Raw genomic sequence first — 22,581 nt, forward strand, 5'->3', positions numbered from 1 at the left:
AAATGAAACTATATATATAATATATGTGTGTGTATATATCTATCTCACCAGTTCTTTTAAGACAAAGAAGCCTGTTCTGTGAGAAAGGTGTGTTTGAAGGAGTGGGAATAAGAACTCAACTTCCACACCAACACTGCTAATTGAAACAATCTGAAATCAAATAAGATGATCCCCTCACATTTTACCCCTTTGAGCAGATAAAAAGCTCTCAAGGAGAATGTTTCCTTCAGTTTCTCTCCTGCTTAAAAATAAAGAAAAGAGACATTCTAAACCCTCAGTTATCTCATTAATGGTAAAACCAGTAAGATTAACAGCAGGAATTAAACAACTTCATTATTATTTAATTGGTTTTAAAAATGTATTACCTTAATATTTATAACTGTGCTCTTAAGACAAATAACCCTGATTTGCCACCTCCTCCATCACAAGCCATTTCTCACACTTACCCAAATTCCACAGAACTGCATGAACAAAAATTTAAAATACATCTTCAACACTTTTGAAGTAAAAAGGAAAGAGACAGTGTACATCTACATGTTATTTTTTATTTCAAAAACAGGTCTCAGTTTAAACTGTACATGAATCGCAAGCAATCCGAAAGTACTCAGGATTGGCAACATTCATTAAGTGCCAAAGCTAAATTTATCGTGCTGATGCCAATGTGCCAGTTGAACACAGACTCTGAACTTAAGGTAGTGAAAAGCAATCACCACAACACTGGAGAGACAAAAATGAAAAGTAGCAAGGAACAAAATTCCCACAGTCTGTTAGGAAAATATAATCCAAGGCTATACCCTACCTAGAGAAGAAGTGGCCTGGAAAGCCTCATGGATTCCATCAAATTCTGATTTCCAGGCAGACTGAGATGACCCAGCCCCTCTTCAAGAAGGTCATGTGAACGAAATCTTTGCTGCTGCCCAAGTTCTCTCTGGGGATTTTTGGGCAAAATTCCATCAGTCCAACCAAACCTCTTTCTACTGCCAAGATAATTGCATGACTATTTGTAAAGCTAATTAACCAAAATACTATTTTCATCCCAGTAATTCCTCAGCCCTTATGGGTTAGTATATGTTAGTTATCAAATGTTGACATTGCACTCAAGTTTGCTGAAATTGGAGAGTGTTGGCAGGATATTTTGCCCCTGGATTAAGTCCCCACAACCTCTCATCCACGCATTTAGGCATCTGTTCAACTACTTGTTTTAGTGAGTCCTAACACAGCTTGAAAGAGAAACTCCTCATCAGCAAGTGGGATGCTGCTTCTATAAAGATTCAAGCATGTGCTTGCATTCACACTGGCTTCAACAGCATCATCTGCAGTGCAGATAGTTAAATATGCACAAAAATTTTCCTCAAACCTCTACCAATCTTAAAATGCCAGGCAACAGAGCCTTCAGTGCAAGATGACAGCATTATCCATGAATGATTCCCAAATAAATAAATTTGAATGTCAGTTAGGACTGCTGAACATCAGGTTGTCATGGCAGAAAAAGACAGACATGACACTATGCAATTAAGACTATTTAAAACATTTGCCTCTAAAACCTGGCAAACAATGATCAAAAATTCTACAGTATTTTTTTATTAAAAAGTTCTTTATCAAATATATCTGTGTACAATTCATAGTTAAACGTCTTCTTTATTTGGAGTTGTTTCTTTCAAACTCAGATACTTTACTGCCTTAAGTTTTATACATTTTTTCCTTTAAAAATCCCACAAGGTAAAAAGAAAAAGAAAAAAGAAAAAACACACACACGAAGAAGTACAGGAAACTGCATTTCTCAAATAAAGCATTTTTTTCATATCAAGAAGTGCAATTTTGCTTCCATGATTCTTTAAAGCAAAACAGTTTTACCATCAGTTATGCAATGCACTAAACTAAAAATTGCACCAAATACCTTAATAGATCCTGTGTATCAGCTACATTTGGCTTTTCCTATGCACTGCTTAAGGTCATGAGAGATCTATATGAAAGTTACACTTACAGTAACTCATCTTTGCCAGTGTAGGCAGGTCAGTAAATATACCTACAATCTGTGAAATTGCCTATGACTGTTAGAGAATGGAAGTCAATAATATCTACAATTATACCACTGAGGTGTTTACATTTACTGTAACACTGTCTTACTTTTGCATACAAACGTATGCTTTGCTTGAAGACACTGAAACTGTGTATGATTATACTGCAAGTGTGTCATGGGAATACATTGTCAAAAAAAAAAAAATCTATATAACAACATGGAACTCTTGCTTTTTATCTCATTGAATTTGATTTTTCCACACATCATTCCGGCTCCATTAAAGACAACAGAACTATTCCCATTTGTTTCACTAGCACCAAAATGTCAGCTCCAGAGGGGAATTTTACAGAGAATTCAGTTTTGGCTTAATATTGTCTTTGCTGAAAACAGTGAGCTATGCTACTGGTTTCAGAAAGATTTTCAGAAATTTTCTAGAGTAACTCTTCTACTTTATGAGAAAAGAATATTACTGAGATTAGGCTTTTAATGATCCCAAGAACAAAGTTCCTCATGACTTCATTTCCCTTCAGCTGCAGCTGAAAAACACCCTATACATCTTATCATTTGTCATAAAACACTGGTACTCCATTCCCTTTAGCATCCTCAAAATAACTTAAATTTTATTCCAATTTTCTCAGGTTTTCCATTGCAGGAGTGCTCTTTTATGTGAAAAAGTAGGAAATACCTGGATTACCAGAAGTTTGTTAAATATTCACTTAGGAAAAGTCTTATATGCTTTGAGAGAACACTGACTAAACTCACTGAGCAGACATGTTACATTTAAAACTATTTTTAAAATGAGGGGAAAGAGTCAGAAAGTTTATTTTTTTAAATGTGAAAATGTAACACACACTGCTCTCTACCTTGAAAATGCTTCTAAGTTTGAAATAGGAGTCCTCAGTATCTGCTGTATCAGATAACAAAAGTTAAAGTTTGCTCAACCACTTCATTCTTAAAACCACCATTTTACAAAGCAAGATCTTCAAATCTACAAGTGATACAGGGATAAACACTGCAGTAACATGGATGGTGACAGAAAGGAAAGTGGCCGTACTGGAACTATGGTGTCATGTAACCTGACCGCAAATGATATCCTGGCCAGGGCCTTATAACAGGAAGATAAGTCCTTTTCAGATTTTCACTTGCAGGTACTGTACTGTAGTATAAAAGCATCCAGGTCTTAAAAAGAAGAACTGAAAAACTCTTGACAGGCCTATTTCATTCTCACAGAGACTATACTGAGAAATCAATCCGTAATACTCTCCATCTTCTAGCATTTCCTCAACTTGCATAACAGGCATAAATTCCTACAAGACAAATACCTAACCCAAGATAAACATTACATGAAATGTATGGACTATTTTTGTATGAAGTAGTAGTTCAGAATCTGGGATGCAAAAATACAGTGCAGAAAAAATCCTGATAGCTTTTACATACGGAAAACTCCTAAAACTTAAAGAGAGGGAATACAAAGATACAGTATGGTGTTATGAACTGGTCTGACAAGTTAAAAATGGATTGTTTTCCTCCTAGAGGTTTACATGTTTCACACCAGCATTTTGCTTTATGTTGTTACATATGAACATACATATGAAGCATTATTTAAAATAATATTTCAGTCTGAAGTCTTAATTTACAGTTCATCGTGTTTTACCCTAAATGGCCACTTGGAATGCTGTGAAACATGATTTGCAGCCAGAAGCACCAAGTACATAAATTCTTCCACATCAAAGGAGTAGTTTGTGAATTTTGGATGTTCTCCCAGTGTTGGGTGGTGCCCCTAAAAAAAAAATGAAGTATGAGCATTTAGACAACAAAAATTCAGTACATCTTCCACTCAAAAAAAAGAAAAGAGAAAAGAGTTGAGCTTCTACCATTTTAAGTTATTATATCTGATCCATTGATGGGCTCGGAGGCAAAGAAAAAAAAAAGGCAGTAAAGAAACTGCACAGCAATGTTCCAGATAGCTTGGATTAATGGCATATTAATTCCTTTTCTCTTCTTCCCTCAGCCACTAATATCAAATGATTTCTTAATCTAACAAGGAAGGTAATTTCAACTAAAGAAAGAAAATTGTATTTCAAAGATCAGGACACAGGTAAAACAAGCTAACCTTTAAACAAATGAAGTTATAGTAGGAAAATCATCCCCACCCTTCCACCAGTGGCTATTGTTACCTGATCTTGAGGGAATACTTTATTCCTTTTTTGCCAAGTGATATAGCGAATGCCTCTCAGCCTTGCTAAATCCAGATAACAACGTTCGTCTTCACAATTATACCTAGGAAGAGGTAGAAGATCATGTTTAACCACATAAATTATGCTGAAGTCTATCAGGCAGCAGGAGGGGAGGGGAAAGAGAGGAAAAACAAAACTTTTAAATTTAATTAGACATTTGTTATCTAGTTCTAAGGCAGTGAAACCATGGACCAGATTCTGCTCCACTGAAAACCAAGAACAAGGACTACCCATCTGTTCTTAAAACGCGGTCTAAGAGGCAATCCGAGACGTGTGCAGGTCTGCCATGCCCCTGTTCAGCTAAGGCAGCTTGTGCACATGCAGAAAATCCCTAGGTTTCTGAACTCATTTGGAGATTGGACGAAATGCTCTCAGACAAGCCTACCCTGTAAAATGCCAGCTTCACAGCCTTGCCACACTGCAGGGGTTTTAAGCAGAGTTGCCCAAGATGGGGGATTCAGTCCTCTTCTGACAAGTGTGTGGCATTTTTGTTTAGTTCTATAGAACTGGAGTATCTATTAGTAATACTTCGTGACAAAATATGTTTAATGAACCTACTGGAGAAGTTTAGGTAAGATAGAAGACGCCCAGCTGAGCTTGGCCAGGAAGCTGCTGCTCATGTTCTGACTATAGAAAAGAGGATATAAATAACCTTTCGGGGGATCTTTAACAGCCTAGGCAAACATTTTTTTGTAATCAATTCATCTAGATCACCAGAGTACCATTATTAGAGGCCAGATCCCCCAGGCAGAATATGAGTCTCTTTCTGTCATTTTCCTCAAGCAATTACTCGCCAGGCTGCCTCTCATTTATACCACGACATCATAAGAAACCACAGGCCAAGGCTGTATAATAATCACACTTTGTATGTTATAACGAAAGCTTCCTCACTTTCTATTCCCAAAAGAAGAGACTGCCCAAAAATGAAGCCTAGAGGGGGATGCAACAGAAACATTCATAGTCAAATACTAGCAAAGGAGGGTGCTCCATTAGCACACATGAACATACATTAGCAGTTATGTTTATGATAAAGAAGGGAAGAGAGGAAAAACAGACTTACAGTTCAAAAACAACAGCCCAATCCGGTAGAAAAAGCAAATGGGTAAGTCCAGCTCCATGCATCCCAATGAATATATCAGAGTTATGCGTAATTCTCAATTGCTCTGAAAATTCAAGCTCCCTGCAGACGACATAATGTAGAGTGGTGATCTGGCAGGCCTATCCATCTCAGCACGGATTAGTTACATGTAGAAAGCGCAAAATTAACTTAAGGGAATTCTGAAAGAGGGAATTGATTTTTAAAGGAACAATACTAAAAATCAAAAATGCTGCAACCAGCAATAACTCAGCATGGAATTAAAAGAAATGAAGGCAGATTTCAGAACTTCACATTAACAAGAGTCTGCTCCAAAAGTCTGATTTTCTTTGGTAAGTCATTTTAAGTTTTTGTAAGTTTTCTTTGTTTTTAGTTGCTATTTTTAAAAAATTAGACATCCCTTTTTTAAAAAAATAACAACGCGAAGACACCTGAAGTATTTTTAATTAATTGTAGAAATATATAGTTGCCTCCTAACGGTGCAGATACCCAACCTGAACTTATACATAGGGAATCAAGCAGAAATAAAGAGACCAGACTGTTTCAGCTTCTGGAACTGTTACTTCTCCCTGTCTGTCACTTCTCTCCCATCCTTTGACTGAAGTTCCACGTGAAGTGTTTTAAACAACCAGGTGTTCCCTGAGCACACAAGGAAAGAACGGACTGGAAGTATTTAGCCATAAGAGGAAAAAAGTGAAAAGAGAAATTGCAGCAGGCTTCAGTCTTGTGAAAATAGTTCATAACAATACAAAGATATAACAGCTTCCTCTCTGACCATTCTGAAGAAAATAAAAACCAACCAGCTTAAATTGCATCAAGAAAGTTTAAGACTGCTTAAGCAGCAGTAAGGGCAGACACCAGGGAAACCCTTCCAACTATGAGGACAGGGATGCAGCAGGATAGCTGAGGCAGTCTCCAGCACTGAATGATACTACAAATGGTTTGGACGAGATCAGTAACCGCAGAAGTACCACTGGGTCCTGCTTTCAAACAGTGGGATGGTCCTCTCACAAGTATCTACCCTCTTTTCTACCATTAGCCTGCTCAAGTGCTGTCTTAAGCGGTAGAAGCAGAAACAACTCTTGACTTCCTCCCTGTCTCAGCTTTGGTCAATACTGATCTCTCAGCACTGCTTCAGTCCCCTACTCTTCCTGCATCATGATGCATGAAAGAGCCAGTGAGTAGCTGGGAGCTGCTGCCATCTGACCCAGGCATACACCACTTTGGAATTTTTTTCAAGCCATTTCTTACTGGCACAGTGCCTACCTCAACTGGGCACCATAAACTGACCTCAACTGGTGTCTTCAGGGACAACCAGAGGAGCAAATAAGCTATGAATTATTATTCATTACTAAGCTAACAGTCATAAAATAAGACATTAGCATCACACAACAGAAATTCCTGTTGACCCACTGGAGAGTATCAGCAAACCCACAAAAATGATGGGAACATAGCTGTTCCTGGGGGAGGGGAGGAAACACAGAAAGGAAAGCAATTTCAAAACTTGTTCATCATAATGTAGTTTTAACATGAGGATAACTCTAGAGATTCATTCCTAAGTAATTAATCATTGGACGGGAATGCTTAACTAGCTCACCCACCACTTCTTCAGTAACATTCTTCCTTGCCTTAGCAGTTCTTGGATTTCACAAGGGTTGAACACTGGGGCACACGTAGCTTTGTTTGCAAATGGCTCATCACCAGCTACGGGCAGCGTGAAACCACATCAACTTTCTCTACCGAAATACGTACTTGTACTTGTAGTCCACCACTTTGACCTCCAATGTTGATACTGTTTTCAAAGCATTCACAAGCTAAGGAGGGAAATAAAAAGGACTATGATTTAATGTTCTGCTTCAATTAATTCCTCCCCACACTCCTGACCATTTTACACACTCCCCTTCCTCACCAGGGAATTACACTGAGGAGAAAAGAACAGACTGTCACTGTCATATAAAGGAGCTATTCCCCAGTCTCTCTACCCAAATCCCAGCATGCAAGATGACCTCTAGGTCAAACCTGTTTTCTAACATCAAGATCCTTTCATACCTTCCCATACTTTACTCCTGACAGAGCAGCCACAGGAGAGGGGACTTGCTTCTCCTGCACCATCACAGACAGTACTGTTATCTTTTACATGCCCCAGGGCCTAATCCTAAACCACTCAAACTAGTAGGAATTTTGCCAGAAATAGTGGGAGGATGCGACACTTCAGGCTGGATTTCCAAAAAATATTCCAATACCTAAAGAAGCAAATCTGCAGCTAGAAGAATTTTCAGGAACACCTTACCAGGCCAGATTCCTACTCGCATGAGAAGTGAAACCAACAGAACCTGGGCTTCTGACCTGAAAGGGTTTTTTTGTAAGACTCCTATCCACAGCCAGCAGGAGAGGGAGAGAAATCAAAGTATTTTCCTTTACAAAAGCACTGTCAAGAGAAGATTAACTTCTCACTTCCTGTCATATGCTTATTATCAGAGAATATACTACATGTAGCAGTGTAGGCAGGCACTGTGGACTGTCCAGCAGATAAGGCGCAGCACTGGGGATCTGAGCTCTATCTACTCTGCCACTGAGCTACTGCATCAAACAAGCCTCAGTTTCCCCCTATATAAGATGGGGATAATAATGCCTATCCATTTTTTGTCAGGCACTCACAACTAAGAATGAAGAGAGGTATAAAAAACATTAGATGTTATCATTTTATCACATGACTAGCTTTATCGTAAGCCCACCAAGCTGCATGATTTGAAAATGTGAATCAGCATGAAAATTCATTAAGTTTCAAATGCTCATACTCAGATACAACTGCCTATACATTTTGTTCTGCAAGCATAACAAAGCTTTTCATTAGAGCCTTCAGCACTGGGGCTTTTAGAAATCAAAGAGAATAATATGAAAGCAAAATAATTTAATTTTATCAGAAGGTTCTACAATATCTGTTTATTAAGAGGAAATACTTTTAGCATTACATCTGTAGTCTGCCACTGGGTGTTTACAAAGGGCAGCAAGGTTGAGTGCCTGGTGTGCAGAAACAGAGACTGGCCACAGGTCATATTAGAAGAAATCAGTATTAGCACTGCACATATTTATCCAAGATTTGTGAATGAGCAGATGTCTTGGCTGTGCCTGAAAGCCAATTCAATGAGCAAAATTCAACTTCTGGTTAATTTACTTGTTTTAAAAATATGAAGGACCACACCTCATTCTGATTTAATATTTTCCGGTAATCTGTACTGCGTGCAAGTATTGTGACTCGAATTTTCCCATCCTAAAAAAGGAAAGAAGCAGCAATAAATTAGCTGTGAGGCAGACCTTACTAAAAGAAAAAGCTTCCATGTTTATTTTAGCAATTATCTGAGCAACTAAATATGTTCCCTCCCCATATAACAGATGATGTAACCACCTTAAAATTCACATCATATTTTCCAACAGAATAAAAGTGTCAAAAACTTTGTAAGTCCTGCTATTAACAAAGAATACAATGTTTTCTGAATGATTTATTCTTATTCAGTACAAACAAATCTTTGTATTATACATTATGCGGCAGTTCTTGAAAGCAGGGAAGCCACTTTCAGGGTGGTTTGTGCACAGGAACCTTGGAAAAAAAATATTTTACCTCCACTGCAGTTCCTCCTTTTACCTCTTTAATTTAATTGGACTCACAGGGGTAAATGTTCCAAGTAAAATAAAAAGATTTAACTGCATGACTCCCATTAGTGCCAGCAGGAGAAGCATAACTAAATGCCTGTGCTGTGTGTGCCCCTCAGCGATAATACGTAGATTACTCTCTGGCAAACACTTCAAGAAGCCCAGAACTGCTGTATCCATGAATGCAGACATTGCAACAGTTTGCAAAAACCACCGGTGTGTACAACAGAGAAGCCCAGGGTCAGACAGATGGTACCAGGCAGGCACTGGAAGGACCAGATCCAATCATTCCCTTCTCTGATCTGAGCTCAGCAGTAGCTATGAGGATTGATAAAGAGCATGTCTGCAGAGAGGAAGCCCACTGCTTCGTGGGATCCTCTCTGCTGGACCTAAGGGCAGCATGTTGTCAGCAGGCTCCAAAAGAGACAACATACCACGTATCTAGCTTAATTGGGAAGAACATGAAGGCCTTGGGAACACAGGAGGGGATGGGGAAGAGCAGCTCCCTAGGGTTCAAAGGAGGACGATCTAAAGTCTGTCCTACAGAGAGAAGACATGAGGTCAGCTTTTACAGACATACATAAATATTTGCTGATGGCCTTTATGGAACTGACTGGCTTATTGGAAGAAAATCTTTAGCACCCCAGTGAAGGACATGAAGTGCAGTATTTGCTCTCATTTCCCACCGGGTCCAGCTAGTTGCTGTTTTTCATCCGGGTAAGAACTGCAAGCTCCACACCACAGTTTTATCTTTCTTTTATCATACCTTGGGTCCTTCTTGTGTGATATTTAATCTGTGTAACACATGCTGAGAAAATGCTCTAAATAGCCCTGTACCGTGACAGCCAGAGATCTGAAATTAGAAAAGCAATTAATATTACAAAAAGTTATTTTGCTCAGCAAACCTCACTTTGTAATCAGTCTTTTACCACTCTTCCAGAACAAGACCCTACTATCATGCACTGCATTAAGCCTGTCATTATTCACTGCAACACAAGTGGTACTTTCATTTGGAAGGAAATATGACTCTACAGTGTTACAGCCTACACAAGCTAACACCCCAGGAATGAAAGCTGTTACAGGAAGGCAGTGCCCAGCAGCAAACACTCTCACAAAGCTTCCTAGTGACACCAGAATGGGCAATTCTGCCTCTCAAGTGGGTGCCCTCTATCCCCATAAGCCAGAATCTCAATCTCAGGCTTCCCACCTTCTCTTCTGCAGAGTCCGACTTCCCCAAGCCTGCACTCCCCCCCTTCCCAGCCTCCCATCCCACATCCGCAGCCAGTCAGAAGACCCTGCTACATCAGTCCCAGAGAGATACCACAAAGGAAGCAAATTAAGGAAGTATGGTCCAAGTTATCACATGAATGCATGGCAGTAATCACCCACATTCAGAACTTATTCTCCATGGAATATGCAAAGTGACAGTCCCAAGATAAAAGCCAGCTTCCGTCAACACTGCCAATTTACAAGCTTTTGTGCTCTGCAAGAATACCAGTAAATTCACAGTACCCTCCCATTAAAGAGGAATAATCTGTCTCACGAACTGTGAAGTAGGAGCCTGCACACAAGCAGTTACCACCAACCAGCTTAAGTACAACAATCAAGTGCCGTTTGAAACCCTAATCCCTAAGGCGGATCATTTTATTTAGAGTTGCAGACTTTCAATACAGTACATTTCACGGTAACTCGGCTAAATGCTTGAGAGATTCATTAGCTAAGATTTTATGTTGTCATACACACACACCTAGTGAACACACTGGATTGATAAAAAGGACTCACCAACGGTGTGTTATAAAACAAGCCATATCGCATTCGAGGCAGTAATGAGAAGACTGCTTCTTTAAAGCATACCTGCAAAGGAAGATCACAAGAAGTTACACAGCACTGCTACTTTCTGCTGGCACATCCCCTGCTCATTCAGTGCAATCACTGCTTATAATGAGTTAGCAATTACGTGCTCCTGTCAAGAACATTCTCACTTCCCTAACAACTGTGCAAATGAACAGAACAAAGACAATCCCAGCCACAAAAGAGCTCTCAAGATGCTACATATACAAAAAAGGGAAGTGGGGACACCAAAAAAAACAGCAGAACAAACGTTAATTAAGTAGAAAAAACTCAGGTAAACAGTAGAGAGTCTTTAAGACAGGGTTTAAGGGATTTAAGAGACTAAAATGTGCTCTGAATGAATGCATACATTTTTCGTGGGAGTAAAAACATCACAGTTTATGATAAACAGCAGGTATACTATCAGTTACAGGGGAAGAGATATACCTCAATAAAAATCAGACAATTTAGAATGACAGTACCATTTGAAAACCCTTAGCTTCAGCAGAGGATGCTGCCAAAGTAAAACCAATATATAAACATCGCTTCTCAGAAGACACAGACTTTTATCTATCTACATGAAGCATAGACATGCCACAGAAATAGGCTACTGTGGCTACTGCTATGCGTCTCTGGTTTGTAAAATAGCATACAAATATCACACAAATTAAACATGCACTTAAAATATTAATGCCTTCCTCCGAATCACCCATATCCAAAAGTGGCTTGAGAAGCAGTCACATTTAATACATAGTCTCTATGAATTAAAACAGAACATACAATTCCATACCCTTTTAGAGTCAAAAGTTTTCAAGTGTATTACTTCATAGTCAGTAAATGCCTTCCATGTCTCACTGAACAAGTCGCCGTAACCATATGAGCTCTAGGAGGAAAGAAAAAAAAAACACATGTGCATAATGATTACAGAAATGCATATAAGAATTCTCCTAATTATTTACAAGCCCTGTAAGACTTTTAACACACACCTTATTTGCAGATCATCACACCAGACCTGAGACAGCCTTGCACAGAAGGCAGACATTACAGAATGTCTAACCTAGTGTTTACAAGGGCAGTTAACTCAAATTACATGGCAGGTAATTAGTTTTCAATAAAACAGTTCCATAAACCAGCAATCTAGACAAATTATTCAGCAATAGATTACAGTCTGAGTTGGGAGCAAGCAGTACCTTCTACTTACCCCAGAGACAACAGAACATAGATTAAATTTGAAGTAACCGAAAGGTAAGGAGGGTGGATGGCATGAACCCGGACTCCTAACAACCACCTGGGCATTCAAGTGCAACAGTAATGTTTGCAAAAAAAAAAAAAAAAGTCACAACAAGCCTGTTCCATGTTTGCCTCTATTTTGAGATGCTTACTTGCATATAACATATGTATCACAGATTGAAGACAATGATCTGATCTGGTAGAAGAAGTAACGGGGAAATAATGTTTGGCATTACTTGAAGTTTCCCTAAAGGACAGAATATAAAAATCCCCTACAGCAGCAAGGATCTGTGGAACCTTTTGGCCTTTGATCATGGCAGTAGGGGCTCTTGCCTTCAGATCCGTAACTGTTCCCACACATCTGAGGGCTAGAAAGTCACCACCTCTTGCTCTTTGAATGCAGTTAAATATGACCTCACTAACTCTGGTGCAGATTTCTGCTTAAAGCTTCCTTTCAATTCTGGATCTGTTTCATCCTCCTTGGAAAGTTATGTGGAAACATTCTCAAAAATAAATTTGAAAATAAGACTCTAAATGACCACAGAACAGAGAAGACAGCTAGTGAATTTAAAAGAATCTAAAGGCTGCCAGATTTCCTTCAGCTGAAGGATGCTTCCTCTCCCCTTTCTTCTGCCATGAAGTTTTAATGAATTTCACAATCCATACTGCTCTGTGGCAGTCTGCATTATGAGAACCGCTCTTCCAGATTAGAAGTAGAGAACTGATCTTCAAAGCTGGAAGTACCCCTCTCTAACCCTGTCTCCTCTCCTTAAAAGTGCTTTATAAACATTGCTTTCTTGCATTTGCAGAGACAGTCTGCAAATCAACGCCCAGTGGATTTCCTACTCATTTTCTGCTTTGTTTAACCTACATCTGAGGGCATTACTGTTTAATAAGAACAGTGCACCAATTTTACAGTAGCTGGAGAATATGCCCAAATCCAATTACATCAGAAAAAAAAGAGAATGAATAATAAGTTCAAGTCTATCTTTTGATAACTACGGAGACAGCTTATCAGCAGTTACTTGGTGCCATCATCTGGCTGTACACGGTAACAAATTTATGCAAAAGGAGCGGTTAGATTCATTTAACGCTGCACAATGATAGTACTCATTCTGAATGCCACATTTGAAAGTTATTTGATTCAATGACATCATATAAGAAAAGGAGTTACTTTTAAGTCATTTACAATGATATTTAACACGTGATCTTTTCAGAAAGCCATCAGAGCTGGATTATCAGGTCCTTACACAACATCTGGGAGCTTGCTTATCTGGCAAGAGGATTTATTTTAGCTTTCAAAGTATCAGGGAACTAGAAAAACTGTTTTCTTCTAGCCAAAGAGGTTTCTCATTAAATAGCAAGGAGCGGATATTGGCAGTTCTCTGCTAAATATTAGCTGTCAGAGTAGTTAATGAACAAAGAAGCCCTGGTACTACATGAGAGCAAAATAATAGACTTGGGACAATAGCATAGTCAAGAGATGTGTTAGTTTTGGACCTGGTTATACATTTTATGTGACATATTACAAACTTAAACAATGAAAAACCAAACACTCGCCTACACAACTTATACACTAGTCAGTAAAACTAGTATTACTCTTAAACGTAGTCACTGTTTCAACTCAGTACAGCAGAAATAGCCTTACTTGTGGTGTTCTAAGAGGTGATGGAGAGAACTAACTGCAAGGGGGCTATTTAAAGGAACTAGGTACTAGACCCTGATTTGCTATATTCAAGGATTTTATTTAGTTTTTTTCTTTATTACAGGAGGCACATTACTGATTTAGAAATAACACTGATGCATTCCTTTTTCAAGGCAGAAGAAATATTTTTAAGTAGAGTAACTCTACTTCAAAGTTCTCAAAGAAAAATTCTACAAAAAAACCTATCATCATGAAATACTCAATTGGCACATATAAAAACCCAGATCATGTCACACCAAAAAAGGCATAATTACCTACTAACAAAGGATGAGTTACGTAGTAGTGTTAAAACGGCACGTGATCTATGGCAGGAAATGAGTTCCTTAAGCATTGTTCATGCACCCGTATTAATAAAATCTAAAAACTTATCAGCTCCACATGATGAAGTCAGCAGCCCACAAAAAAATTTAAGGATTGCCTATTAGAAGCTTCGGAGTCTCTACAAAGTAGAAATATAATCCATTACAAAGTATAACAAAAGCACTACAGACTTACTGTATCCCACATGACTATGTTGACATCAGTACTGAATGAATTATTGATATGCTGTGTAATATAAAGATTGACGAAGTCACAAAAGTGATGGTACATATTAACACCTGAGAAAGGGAAAGAGTTGTTAGCAAGATGATACATTATTCACTCCAGTTTTTACCGCTTTATAGATTTTTCCTTAGCAGTGCCCCTGTGAATAAATTGTCTATATATGTATACACACACACATAAAAATAAAGCACACATTTATATGTACATATATACACACGTATGTATAAATAAAGCCTGCATTTCTCATCAGTTTTCCCTTGCTTCTGACTGAAAGCTTCTCATATACACCAGAAAACCAAACCTTTAAAAGGGAGGGCATCAAGATAAGAAATCTGAAGTAAAGCACATTTTAAGAAACGTTCAGAGAAATCAGTGGTCAAAAAGGCAGTAGAAAAAAAAAAGTGTTTTACTTGCCATTTCTCATTACAGTGTGCAACTGCTTTCTGGGGTGTAGGAGAGTAACTGCTGCACTAACAGTAACTACTTAGACATACAGGAAACATTAAAAACAGGCCTTTGGCAGTGCTCTTAATTTTGTTTTGTTTTTGTAAGTGTTCAGAGAAGCTCCGTCTGGGGGACTTCAAGACAGAACTTGTACTTGCATCCAAGCCAAAGCCCAAGTAATTTATCTGGTTCTTTCTCAGAGCAATCTTGATCATTCTTGGTTTCTTAAGTTAATACCTAAGACCAGGGCACATAAAAAGCTACCATGAAATAACGGAGGCAAGGTAGTCCAGCTTCTTTGCTAGTGAAGACTACACACCAGTTTTGCAACGATGTAGACAGCCCCTGTTTCTAAGCTTCTGGCCATGAAGAGCTGCCACGATAGGAACTAGCTGCTGGGCTTCCCATACTGCCCAAACTGCAATTTCTTTCCCTCCTCTAAAATAAAGCAGATGGAGGTGGACAGAATTGTATCCTGGGACACAGCTAGACCACCCTGCTCAAAGGTACAAGTTAACAGCATGGCAAAACACTCAGGTGCCTGCACCAGCCTTGCTTAAAGCACAAGACACTGGCCCACAGGGGAAAAAGGGTAATCCAGTTTAAGGTTGCAGTGCGTCATGGGGTCAAAATACAGCAAATATCTAGTTTAAACCATAGCTTACCCCACAGCAGCTTGTTTGAATGTATACGTCCTGAAAACCCTCTTTCGCTAACATTCGTCTTCAAAATACACCACGTTAGCAAAAAGGCTGATAAATTTCCAAAATGTCAAATACCACTGGATGATTTGCCTTCCTAAAGATCTTTCAGTGCTATCCCTCTCATGAATTTTGGTACACTGTAGCCAGCAATCACCACAGCTCTCTGTAATGAAACAGCTAATTTCTCCCTGCAGTAGCTTTTCACCTAAATTTGAAGCTTTAAGATTAAAACAGCGTTATCAGTGTTTTTAATCTAACAAAACTTATTCCCTCGAATTTTGTCTTTGAACACCACTTCCTCTTTCATATCATTTAATATGCGTAGAATCCTCATTTACCTAACACACATTGCAAGACATGTATATACACATACCTCATATTCATGCAGCAGATATAAAAACTGAAAACTGTCATCCAGAAACACAGCCAAAAATCAAAGACTCCATACAAAACAGTCTTTGACTTTGTGCCAAAGACTCTGTCAAAACACAGTTAAGAGTCAAAGACTCTGTGCAGACATGTGGCAGGAAATTTCTCTGATATATGTTTAAAGTATCTGTGACTAAATGTAAGGTTTTTAAATTTGAACTTCTGGGATTATTAACAGAACTACAGAAAAAGAGGAAAGAAACTGTCACACCTTTATTCAGAAAAAAAATTATAAGTAAATTTGACAGTCACAAAGGCATAACATAGATGAGTACGATGGATATGGGCTCTTTTCACTGCAGTATTATAGGATAAGCCTACACTAAAAACATCAGTTACCTGCATCTAATTTCATGAAGTATGTTGGCTTCTCAATAACAATGTCGCATTTGCCATCTTCTAGGGGCCTGAAGTTTAATGTGGTAAACGTTTGGAGTTCTGCAAACCTAGAAAGATTCAACCACATAGAACATGCTTTGTCATTAACACACTTAAAAATGTGTAGCTCATGTATCTAAGATCTAACAATTGTTCATCCAGTGCATTTGATTTAACAGGGTTGCTGAAGTCTGATAAAGTCTGACAGCTAAAATTGTTTGTAATTGTAATGGAAAGTTCTCCGGTTATGAGCTCCAAGAGGTTAAACACTGCCTTTGATCTCAAGGGTAAAAAGCATCTTTGATCTACAAATCAAAGTAGTAGAGATGCAACAAAGAGCCTTAGAGCCTAGATCTGTGGGTTTATCCAACCTGATCTGCATTGCCAGAGACACTTCAGCAAGATCTTCATACTTTGGTCAGAATAATGAATGCAGATGCAATATTTATTATACCTGGAACTAAGCAGGCATGAGCACCTGAGAGGACAGTAACAGGTAGGGAAGAAGTAGGTCTTGTCTTCCTCTGCAGTTATTCTTAACTTAAACTGACCATCGATGCAAAACGAGAATAATTGGAAACATGAGAAAAAGAAAAAAAAAAAAGAGGTCTTACAGGAAACTTGATGGCTCCAGTTCCTTCATGCTTCATCACTTAACTGCCAATGCTACTTTGAAGTGCTAACATGCAACCCTGAAAGTAAACCAGCTACCACAAAGCACCCTCTGCAGCTCCTGCTCAGCTTGTAGGTTGCTGCCTGTTTCATACTCCAAACACAGGCTACCCCTGAGAGGGCGTATGAATACGCAAATCAGGCATTGCATTGGCCCCAACACTACAAGGATTGTGTCAGCCAGGGCACAAATGTAAACTTCAAGGCATTTCACAACAAGAATTGTCTCAGTCCATAGGCAGGGTAGGCACAGAGTCAACACTGTCTCCAGAAAACAGCTGAATGTTAGACTTTCAGGTTACAAGACGTGTTCAAATCTTTCGCTGCTGTAAATTAGGCAGGAATGATACAATTACACTCAGCATAGTTCAGAACAGCACTCTGAATAGATGTAATTACTAGGGGAATCTATTATGAACTCCTAAACTGACCTTAGAAAGGAGCAACTACTTCCTCATTATGAAATACCCGACATAGAGCTGCTGGTGCCAACAGGAAAAAAAAAAAAAAAAAAAAAAACAACATTAAGTGAACTTGGAAGCAGCCACGACAAGTGATTCTTACCAAGACTGCAGAGGGCTCTTGCGTTGACCTTCAGCCAAAAATGCTTGAACATCAAGGGTGCAATGACCTCCAACTTCTCCCTTCTGGAAAAAGTCTTCTTTGAATCTAATACAAATTAATAAAAACCTATCAAGTTTTGTGCAACAATACTAGAAGTGCTTTGCAATCTAGATTACAGACTCAAACCAGTGCTAGCTTGTCTCAGTTCAGCAAGATACTTCATGCATACTTAAAACCTGACTATTTTCTTCAGCATAATTGCAGCATTTCCCACTACTTCCCAAACAAAGATTATGGTGCCCTCAGAGTTTGAAATATTAATCAAGAAGATAACATTACTCTGCCCAGAATGTTTTAGGTATCATTTTCACATATCCAAATGAATAATTTAATGAGATTTTGCTACCTGATTACTTACGGAAGCACCGTTTTTTTAAATAACAATTTCTCACTGAAATTCACCTCAGATTTCATAATCCAGTGAGCCACCCAATAATTTTATACAATATATGAAGAGTTAGACATAAGAACAGGTTTCACAAAGTTAGCTTAACAACCAGATGTGCTGTCTAAATTAGCTCTTAGGATATGCTGAGAAGATGACAACCCATTCTGAGGGGTATTGCTGTCACAATCATGAAACACCTTTTTCAAGTCAGATGCCCTAGACATTGACTTCAAAGATAAAGCAGAAGGAAAAAGGGATGATGCCACTGTCAGTGACACCCTTTTTTCACCCAGTAGTCCAATGCATAGCATTTTAATCTGGGATATAGAAGATCCAGATTCAGAGTCTTCTTCTGTCTTACTGTGTCTGAAAATGCAATTCCTAGTTCCTGTATAAAGGCATATTAACCACCCCACTAAAATCAACTGGAGGGAAAGTCTTCTCAGTAACTCCTACAAAAAAAATTTCTATTTTGCATGTCACCTGACCGAGGAAGGACATCTCTGAAGATACAGAAAATTCTACCTCTCTACTCTCCACTCAGGAGGAGGAAGGATTTCAATCACCTACCACCACTGCGCGAAACCAAGAGCTTAGCAGGGCAGGCACCTAAATACACTGTAGCGCTGACAGCAGCAGCAGCCAGCGATCATCAGAAACAAAGATCTGCACAGGACTTCAGTGACAAGCCTTTAATCAGCTGCAAATCCCATGGCAAAAAGCACACCAGCTATACATACAGATATGTTAAACAAATTCGGAAGTGTTTCTCCCTGCCATCTCTTGGTTTTACTAAAACATAAGCAAATCAGAGACCTGTCATGGTTTCTCTTTGCAGTTCTTAAATCAATGTACAAGTTTGTTGCTCTGCAGTGCTGAAGGTACTGAGAACAGGTCAGAGATGAATCTCCCTGTTAACAGAGGAGCAAATAGGATTTGATCAGTAACAAGAATTACGTTTAGAAGCGAGTGAAAGCTGTATTACCCATCAAAAACACCTACCATTGTTGCAGGCTTACAATGGGTTTTCATTTCATTCAGCCTCTCTCTAATGTAACCAAAGTCAGCTTGTTTCCAGAATATCTGCTGGGCTGTCTCGATGTCACTTGCCCTAATGTATGGAGGAGAAAGGAAAATCAAGGGCTGTTGCTCAGTTCTAGTAACAACTTTAACAGATAATGTTTTTATTCCACTAGAAGTGGAACAAAAAAGCCAGACAGTTACTTTGTTGGCATTTAAGACGCAAAACAGGAAGCAACTTATCAGCTGCACATAAGTAAAGACTTCAATGACTGTTTAAAGCTATTCTCCCCTAAAAGGGTATAAAAATCGTTTTTAACGCTTTCTCCTCTGTTTTTAAAGTTAAGAAAGGAACTCCAGAATTATTTTAGGAGTCTGAATTCAAGACTGCATCAGAATAAAGAAAACATTGTGGTATGATGCATTTCAAACAGTATTTTCTTAAAAGCTTAACTTCTAAAAATACGTTGAAAGATGTATGCATGCACACACACACACGCACATATATGTACATATCTCCACAAAGAATCATAACCATCCTCCAGACTCTGAATATCACAATAATGTTAACTGCACAGCTAATATAAAAGTGAGCATCATACATTTTATGACATACTGTACTTTATACATTTTTAAACAAAACTTACCATCCAGTTTCAACATAATCACACACTGGGTAACTGAACCTGTAATCTGATTTGCAGGATTTCTCATAACCCCAGCAGGATTTTAGTTTCTTCAAGTATTTCTGTAACACAGAATTCACTGAGTATGGCTCCTGAGCAGGTTATGCTACAGCAAAATTTTAAAATACTGCAGTTAATTGTTAGCTTGTACACTACATCTTGGTAATATATGTTACATAAAAGGTCCAGTTCACGATTCCTAAGCTACACAGGAACACAAGGTAAGATTAAATCATTTCATTGATCTGTCTCTACTCTTGGCACTTAAGCAAAGGTAATCCATTTAGCACGCTGAAAACCACAGGCCTAGAAATTACTAACTGTACTTCAGGATCAAACACCTTTGATATGTGCAAGAGTGCCATTCAGATTAAGATGATCATTTCAGCTCTGTAACAATTAAAAAGAAAAAAAAAAGCTTGCAAAAACATTGTTTTATAAATCTAGCCGCTTTTTTTCTTTAAAAAAATCTTTGTGGCAACATCAGATGAAGGAAAGAGTCTCATATAGCCCTTTCAAGAGCAACAATTACAGCTCCCAATAAATTTAACACACTGGCAAGGAGACCAATTCATTACCATCTTTAACTACTATGACTCCAAGAATAAACCACCCCAAAATTACATTTGAACAAAAACATAAACAAAAAAGCAAAAAACAGAAGGCAAACCTACCTTATACGGGCAACGTGAGTCCTGCTTACAAACGCTGGCAATATGCTGATTGTTGTGCAGAAAGTAAGGAATATGCTCATCCGGCAAGTTGATGGTTTTGTAGCTGTATAATGGCTCTTCCACAACATTTTTGAATTCGGTAAGATTTTCATTCTGGGAATTAGCCAGAGTTTCTTGCAGTAGCAATCCAAAAGCAAGCAACATTAACATGGCAACGTAAAAATTCTGTAGTTATTAAAAAAAAAAAAAGAGCTTAGTTTATGTGTGATGTAGCACATTTCAAGCATGCTAGGCAACATTTGGCCAAATTAAATCATGTACTCAAAGAATTCATACTCTGGTTTCTGGGATGGTTCCCCCCCCCAATGAAAAATAAACTTTCGCCAGGAGACCGGGCTGCGCAGCCTGAGGAATCGCTCCGGATCGTTAGCCACCGCGGGCCGTTACGCGCCACCCGCTCGCAGCCGGACTCAGAAGGGTGTGTTTCCTTCGGCCGGATCCCTCGGGATCCCCGAGGGCTCAGATCTGGAAACTAAGTGGAGGGAATATAACAGGCAGGGGGCAGGAAGGAAGTTTAAAAGTATTCAACTGGGTCAGAATAAGAAGTTTAGCCTTTCTACACATTTACATACATATATACACACATACACAGAGACGTGTGTGTGTACGAAAAGAATACGGTCTCGACTTTGGAAAAAAATAATCATTAGCTGAAGGGAAAATACGGAATCACAAATAAATGGCCAAACCGCGATGTGTCAGCGTGCTTTAGTAGTTAGCACGGCGTTAGAAAGTTTTGACTACTGAGTTACACACAATAAGTTAAAAATAGGCCTGCACCTATCTATCTATACCATATAAATATAAATACACGCACCATATATACACCCACCACATATATCCCCGCTATATACCACATATATCGCCCCCACCCCATGTATATACCGCACATACACTCCGGACACCAGAAGGACAGCCAGGCTGCTGCGGAGGAGACGGACAGACGGACAGACAGGCAGCAGCCCGGGCGCCCTCCCGGTACGCGCCCCCGAGCCCGACGCCGCGGCCGCGGCGCGCCGCGTTACCTGGGCGGCGGCGGAGAAGCGCCAGCGCGGCAGCAGCCGGGCTGCGGCTCTGCGTGGCGGCCGGCGGCGGCCCAGCGACCTCCGGGAGCTGCGGGGCACCTGCGCCGCCGCCGGGCTGCCCGCCGTGCCGCGGGGCGGGGCGGCTGGGCTGGGCTCGGCTCGCCCCCCGCCGCCTCAGCGCCGCAGGCCGCGGGGCGCCCGGCGGCGCATGGCAGCGGCGGCGGCGACCGTTAGGCGGGGCGGCGCGGCTCCTCACGCCTGAGGCGGGCGGGCGGGCGGGCGCGGCGCGGCCCCACCAGGCTCTGCGGGAGGAGGGAGGGCGGCCCAGCCCGCCCGCCCGCCCCGCCTTCACACCCGCGGGGCGCCGCGGCGGGGCCGGCCCGGCCGGCAGGGGGAAGGGGCGGCACCGCCGCCACCTGGAGGCGGCGGGGACCGGGAGGAGGCGGCGGCGGCCGGGAGGAGGCGGCGGCGGCCGGAAGCCTCCGCACCGGCAGGGCCCGGCGGCCGAGCAGCGCGGGCTGCGACAGAGCCGCTGAGAGAGGAAAGCGGCTCGGTCGTGGGAGCTTTCGGCGCGTCTTCCTCCCGCGGCCGAAAATAGGCTGGTGCTATTGTGCTGCGCGGCGCAAACAGGCCGGCGGCGGCGGTGTCAGGATGTGCGGGGAAAAAGGGCCTTTTCCTCCCCTAGCTCGGCAGGAAACGCGCTGCTGGACACCCCATTGTTCAGCTTCCCTCCTTTCCCCGCCGTCGTCCCCTCGTGCCGCTCTTCAGATAACAGCATTTCACCTCCTTCTAACACAGAAGGTCTAATTTACAGTTGGGGAATCGAGGCAGAGACCTAGGTGACAAATGCCCCAGGAGAGCTGTGGGACAAGCGGTGCCGGCAGCCGTCTGAAGCCTCCCGTGGATACGCGAATAGCTGAGCAATCTTTCATCCCATTACAGTGATTTGCTACAGAGGATATTACATACAGCTATTTTATGCAAATAAAGGAAATCAGTCTAAATTTCACATGAGCTTTAATCCCGTTACTGCAGTGAATTTATGAATAAACCAAGCCCTTGTACCTGAATACCAACACCACCACTCGTCTAACGCCACTCTAGTGAAATTCAAAGTACGATACGTCCCACGGCCCTTCCCAACCTTAGCAATGTTTTTCTT

The 22,581-nt window shown here is 40.4% G+C and overlaps 1 protein-coding gene across 2 annotated transcripts; it reads right to left on the minus strand.

Annotated features, from left to right (window-relative positions):
• Window positions 1-525: 525 nt before the first annotated feature.
• EOGT (EGF domain specific O-linked N-acetylglucosamine transferase) lies at window positions 526-21,728 on the minus strand. 2 transcript variants are annotated; one of them, XM_026110701.2, is made up of 17 exons: window positions 21,420-21,728; window positions 20,671-20,866; window positions 20,335-20,559; window positions 19,622-19,722; window positions 18,957-19,065; window positions 18,771-18,865; window positions 17,507-17,611; window positions 16,232-16,338; window positions 14,265-14,368; window positions 11,625-11,717; window positions 10,787-10,858; window positions 9,771-9,857; window positions 8,556-8,624; window positions 7,106-7,167; window positions 5,318-5,437; window positions 4,198-4,300; window positions 526-3,800 (listed from the first exon to the last, which is right to left on the minus strand). In XM_026110701.2, exons 3-17 carry the CDS (start codon window positions 20,542-20,544, stop codon window positions 3,654-3,656), a joined length of 1,584 nt encoding a protein of 527 aa, XP_025966486.1. In that variant the 5' UTR covers window positions 20,545-20,559; window positions 20,671-20,866; window positions 21,420-21,728; the 3' UTR covers window positions 526-3,653. The 2 variants fall into 2 exon arrangements, with proteins under 2 accessions (XP_025966486.1, XP_025966477.1); XM_026110692.2 differs by lacking the exon at window positions 20,671-20,866.
• Between the last annotated feature and the right edge of the window lie 853 nt (window positions 21,729-22,581).

This window comes from Dromaius novaehollandiae, chromosome 12 (assembly GCF_036370855.1).
Source record: "Dromaius novaehollandiae isolate bDroNov1 chromosome 12, bDroNov1.hap1, whole genome shotgun sequence".
Taxonomy (NCBI): domain Eukaryota; kingdom Metazoa; phylum Chordata; class Aves; order Casuariiformes; family Dromaiidae; genus Dromaius; species Dromaius novaehollandiae.

Excerpts from the sequence above, each read along its gene's own strand:
- EOGT (XM_026110692.2), bottom strand. The coding sequence starts at position 20,544 with ATGTTAATGTTGCTTGCTTTTGGATTGCTACTGCAAGAAACTCTGGCT. Across the intron at positions 8,625-9,770 it reads TCACACAAGAAGGACCCAAG|GATGGGAAAATTCGAGTCAC; the intron begins GTATGATAAAAG and ends TTCCTTTTTTAG. Across the intron at positions 4,301-5,317 it reads TGGGCTGTTGTTTTTGAACT|GTATAATTGTGAAGACGAAC; the intron begins GTAAGTCTGTTT and ends ACCTCTTCCTAG.